The 5852-nt window shown below is 45.4% G+C and overlaps 1 protein-coding gene across 2 annotated transcripts in view; it reads right to left on the minus strand.

Annotated features, from left to right (window-relative positions):
* The window catches only part of LOC122544317 (transmembrane protein 272-like), an 11088-nt gene extending 5742 nt beyond the window's left edge, over window positions 1-5346 (minus strand). Inside the window, exons 1-3 of one of the 2 annotated variants that reach the window (XM_043683483.1) lie at window positions 5095-5346; window positions 3975-4025; window positions 436-630 (exon numbers count right to left, since the gene is read on the minus strand). In XM_043683483.1, coding sequence (XP_043539418.1) covers window positions 436-630; window positions 3975-4025; window positions 5095-5119 — 271 coding nt within the window. In that variant the 5' untranslated portion in view covers window positions 5120-5346. Of the gene's footprint in view, window positions 1-435; window positions 631-3974; window positions 4026-5094 lie in introns of those variants that run through there. The other variant, XM_043683484.1, reaches the window with a different exon arrangement.
* Window positions 5347-5852: the final 506 nt, after the last annotated feature.

Here is a 5852-nt window from a genome sequence, read left to right on the forward strand (position 1 = left end):
GGCCAATCCACCCTAACCTGCACATCCCTGGGCACTATGGGACAATTTAGCTCGGCCAATCCACCCTAACCTGCACATCCCTGGGCACTGTGGGACAATTTAGCATGGCCAATCCCCTAACCTGCACATCGCTGGGCACTACGGGACAATTTAGCATGGCCAATCCACCCTAGCCTGCACATCCCTGGGCACTATGGGACAATTTAGCACGGCCAATCCACCCTAACCTGCACATCCCTGGGCACTATGGGACAATTTAGCATGGCCAATCCACCCTAATCCTCAGACAATCTCTTGTCTGTTTCCTCCCCTTGTCCAACTGCTCCCTGAAAATGAAAAATGCGAGGCTCCGGGTAAAGGGGTGAAATCGCAAAGTGTAAAGTAATGATTGGAGGACCATCCCTCGGCAGACATCACCAACATTAAAACAGCTACCTGTTATAAGCCAGATGAAGGAGAACAGCGATTCGAAATGTTTGCAAAATCTGCTGAATTTATTGAGAATGTCGCTCTCGTTTGAAGTCTGTGGAATCGACGATATAATCAGGAAGAGAAGCGAACAGCTCCCGGTAACAATCAGATAAATTGGGATCAAGTATTGCTTGGTACAAGAACCCAAGTAGATACTGCCTGGGAGGGGGAAACGGAATTGTAAGCAAGACAGCAAGAAAAAGGAGAATAAACTTCTTAATTTGATGCATGATTTAATTCTTGTTTTTCTTATATATAGAATCCCTTCACTGTGGAAGCAGCCCACTCGGTCCATCAAGTCCACACCAACCCTCCGACGTTTTTCAGGAAAGGCAGGCAAGAGCACGTCAGAGAATGAGGTAAGAGTCTAGAGTTTGGTGCTGGAGAAGCGCAGCAGGTCAGGCAGCATCTGAGGAGCAGGAGGATTGACGTTTCAGGCATGGGCCCTTCATCAGGAATGAGGCTTGTGGGCCAAGGGGGCTGAGAGATAAATNGGGGAGAATGAGGTAACTCTCATGAATTAAGCTGCATATATTTTAATGCAAGGGGTAAGGCAGATGAACTCAGGGCATGGATGGGAACATGGGACTGGGACATCACAGCTAACACAGAGACGTGGCTGAGGGAGGGACAGAACTGGCAGCTCAATGTTCCATGGTTTAAATGCAATAGGAAGGGTAGAAAGGGAGGCAAGAGAGATGGGGAAATGGAGCTTTTGTTTGTGGAAAGCATTACACTGTACTTAGGGAGGACATTTCTGTGGGATCGTCCAACGAAGATGTATGGGTAGAACTTAGAAATAAGAAAGGGATGATCACCTTGATGGGACTGTACTAAACTGTAATAAACAGTGGGAAATTGAGGAGCAAATATGGAGAGAGATTAGATTCCTGCACATCTTTGGACTGTGGGAGGAAACCGGAGCACCCGGAGGAAACCCACGCAGACACGGGGAGAACGTGCAAACTCCACACAGTTAGTCGCCTGAGGCAGGAATTGAACCCGGGTCTCCGGCGCTGTGAAGCAGCAGTGCTAACCACTGTGCCACCGTGCCGCCCAAAAGATCTCAGATATATGTAAGAATAATAGGGTTGTAATGGTAGGGGACTTTAACTTTCCAAACATAGACTGTGACTGCCATAGTATTAAGGATTGGATGGAGGGGAATTTGTTAAATGCGTTCAAAAAAAATTTCTTTATCAATTTGTAGATGTACCTACTAGACAAAGAGCAAAACATGGCTTTCTCTTGGGAAATAAAGCAGGACGAGTGACTGAGGTGTTAGTGGGGGAGCACTTTGCGACCAGTGACTGTAATTCTATTAGTTTTAAAATAGTGATGGAAAAGGATAGGCTTTTAATAAAAGTTAAAGTTCTTAACTGGAGTGAGGCAAATTTTGATGCTATGAAACAGGAACTTTCAAAATGTGAGTAGATTGTACACGGGTAAAGTGACAACTGGCAAATGGGAGGTTTTCAAAAGTGAGATAACGAGAGTTCAGAGGCTTTATATTCAAGTGAAGAGTAAGGTTAGTAAGATTAGGGAACAACGGATAAATTAAAGATATTGAGGCTGTGGTCAAGAGTAAGAAGGAGTTATACATTAGGTATAGACAACTGGGATTAAGTGAATCTCTTGAAGACTATAAAGGGTGCAGGGACATTCTTAAGAGGGAAATCAGGAGGGCAAAAAGGGGCATATCAGTTAGCTTGGGCAAATAAAGGCAAGGATAGTCCAAAGAGATTCTAAAGGTACATTAGGACAAAAGAGCAACTAGGGAGGGAATAGGGTCCCTTAAAGATAAACAAGGATGTCTACCCTATTATTCTTACATACATCTGAGATCTCTCTCCATATTTGCTCCTCAATTTCCCACTGTTTATTACAGTTTAGTACAGTCCCATCAAGGTGATCATCCCTTTCTTATTTCTAAGTTCTACCCATACATCTTCGTTGGACGATCCCTCAGATATGTCCTCCCTAAGTACAGCGGTAATGTTTTCCAGAATCAAAAACTCCATTTCCCCTTGTCTCTTGCCTCCCTCTCTATCCTTCCTATAGCGTCTAAACCGCGGGGGCACAGGAGATGGGGAGAGATACCAGAAGCATATCTCGCGTCAGTTTTTTACTGCGGAGAAAGAAGTGGAGGCGAGGGAGCTTGGAGAAGTAAATATTGTTGTCCTGAAAACAGTGCACTTTATAGGAGAGGAGGTGCTAGAGGTCCTAAAATAACACAAAAGTGGTTAGCTGGCCTTGACCTGATCAAGTGTGTCCCAGGACATTGTGAGAAGTTAAGGTAGAAGTTTTAGGGCCCCTAGCAGAGATATTTGCATGGTCTACAGCCATGGGTGAGTTGCTGGAAGACTGGAGGGTAACTAATGTTGCGTCTTTATTTTTAGAAGGCTGTAGGGGGAAGTCTGGGAACTATAGATCAGTGAGTCTGAATTCAGTGGTGGGTAAGATGTTGGAGGGGTTCCTGAGAGACAGAATCTACATGCATTTGGAGAGGCAAGGACTGATAAGGGATAGTCAGCATGACTTTGTGCGTGGGAGATCATGTCTCACAAACTTGATTGAGTCTTTTGAGGACATAACCAAGAAGATAGATGAGGGCAGAGCAGTAGATGTTGTTTACACGGACTTTAGCAAGGCCTTCGATAAGGTTCCAGATGGGGAGACTGGTTAGTTAAGTTAGATCTCATTGGATTCAGGGAGAACTTTCCAAGTGGAGACAAAATCCGCTTTATGGAGGGAGACAGAGGGTGGTAGTGGAGGGTTGTTTTTCAGACTGGAGGCCTGTGACTAGTGGTGTTCCACAGGGATCGGTGCTGGGCCCACTTTTGTTTGTCATTTATATAAATGATTTGGGTGACCACTCTTGGAGTACAGTCCGCAGTTCTGGTCACCCTGCTATAGAAGGGTACTATTAAACTGGAGAGGGATGAGAAAAGATGTCCCAGGATATCGCCAGGAATGGAGGGTTGGAGTTATCAGGAGAGGCTGGACAAATTGGGACTTTTTTCACTGGAGTGCAGGAGGGTCTATGTTTTATGTTGAAGGGGGTGGGGGGGTGACCTTCTGAAGATCTATAAAACCATGAGGGGTACAGATAAGGTGAACAGCAAAGATCTTTTCCCTAGGCTTAGGGAAGTTCAGAATTAGGGGGCGTATTTTGAAGGTGAGAGGAGAAAGATTTTAAAAGGGACCTGAGGGGCAACGTTTCAACACAGAGGGTGGTTCATTTGTGAAATGGACAGCCAGAGGAAGTGTTAGATGCAGGTACAATTATAATATTGAGAAGACGTTTGGATAGGTACGTGAATGGGAAAGGTTTGGAGGGATATGGGCCTGGAGCAGGCAGGTTAGTTTGAGATGATGGTTGGCACAGACTGGTTGGACCGAAGGATCTGTTTCCATGCAGTCTGACTCGATGTCTCAATACGGGCGAAAAGCCTTTTATTTTGAGGCACAGACAAAACATTATTTTTGAAGAGAAATCTCACCAATCGTGATGCAGACAATTCCCAAGATCAGCGTAAAACATTTCAAGGACACTGGAAAGGAATGAAAGAGATGATTAATACGGCACGTCCGAGAGTTACCTGTTCCAAGACAAACACGGTGCAGCCGATATCGCCCGCTCTTTCGTCGAAAAAAAAATGCAATTCGTCTCATTTCCCAACCCTTTGGAAATGACATTTCTCTGCCATGCTTCACCTCTGTCAACCAGAGAATTTTCAAAGGTGGGACAAGTCTCGACATAACTTGCAGCCTGACATTGAGACTGAAACCTTAAAACACCATCAGTATTGTAGGTGGAACTTTCAGGGAGTGCATTCAACATCTCCCTGGGCACTATGGGTAATTTAGCACGGCCAATCCACCTTAACCTGGACATCCCTGGACACTATGGGACAATTTAGCACGGCCAATCCACCCTAACCTGCACATCCCTGGACACTATGGGGCAATTTAACATTGGAAATCCAACCAACCTACACATCTATAGACTGTAGGAAGAAAGCAGAGCACCCGGAGGAAACCCACGCAGACACGGGGAGAACGTGCAAACTCCACACAGACAGTCACCCAAGAATGGGATCGAACCCGGGTCCCTGGTGCTTTGAGGCAGCCGTGCTAACCACTGAGCCACTGTGCCATCCCTGGGACAGGGTGGGGAGACAGATCCCAAACGGGAATGAAACGTTTGCTGTTGGGGTTATTATGACTCACAAGCTAACCACCTAAGCTAACCTCAATAAAACTTACACTGTAAGTTAATGCGTCTATAAATACTCCCACAGTTGCTCAGTATTTATAGGCACAAAAAGCTGAAACAATCTGACAGGCAGCCCATCGCAGCTGAGAGACAATATAAGCAATCAAAATTGTGTTTAAAACTTGCAGTTGTTGTTTATTTTACAAATCTCCAATGACATTACTGAAGACATATCGAGGCTTCAGTCTCATTTTTGGATTTTGACTCATTTTGAGATTTGACCTTCCACTGGTTATGAGGCATTAAGTCTCGGCATTGTCATTGTTCTTTCACATGGCCAGTTGTGCTCAGTGGTTCTCTGATGCACTACAACGAGAAAGGGGGCAAAAATCACCTTGACTCACCTTCGAACACTCTCCCCCTCTCCATGCAGTTGCAGTAAGCCTGATCGCCTTGTTGAGAAAGAGAGAAATCCCCAGAGGCAGTCCCAGGAAGAGCGTGTGAGTGAACCTGTTTATGGGAGAGGGTCTGGACGGAGCTTTCCTGACCTCAGGCCAGTGAGGAGAAAGCAGAAATAGAACGGGACTTTCACTCTGCCACAGTAACCTTTCACTGTTCATAAAAAGTGCAGAAGTATCTCATCATTTTGGGTTTGCTTGTTAAATTAAGCACTTGTATCATGTCAGTGGTATCTTTCACAAGTGCGTTTCAGAATTGCTGTGTCAAAACTGACACAGCCGTGTCAAGGAACTAACCAAAAGTATGTGTGCGTGGGTGTGTGTGGCTTGTTAAATTAAGCACTTGTATCATGTCAGTGGTATCTTTCACAAGTGCGTTTCAGAATTGCTGTGTCAAAACTGACACAGCCGTGTCAAGGAACTAACCAAAAGTATGTGTGCGTGGGTGTGTGTGAGAGAGAGAGAGAGAGTTAAAGTGTGTGTGGGTGGGTGTGAGAGAGAGTGAGAGTGTGTGTGTGTGTGTGTGAGAGAGAGAGTGTGTGTGTGTGAGTGAGAGAGAGAGTGAGTGTGTGTGTATGTGTGTGAGAGAGTGTGTGTGAGTGTGAGAGTGTGTGTGGGAGAGAGAGAGTGTGTGAGAAAGAAAGTGTGAGTGTGTGAGAGTGAGAGAGAGTGTGTGAGTGTGTGTGAGAGAGAGAGAGTGAGAG

The sequence above is a fragment of the Chiloscyllium plagiosum genome, chromosome 48 (genome assembly GCF_004010195.1).
Source record: "Chiloscyllium plagiosum isolate BGI_BamShark_2017 chromosome 48, ASM401019v2, whole genome shotgun sequence".
In the NCBI taxonomy this organism is placed as follows: Eukaryota; Metazoa; Chordata; class Chondrichthyes; order Orectolobiformes; family Hemiscylliidae; genus Chiloscyllium; species Chiloscyllium plagiosum.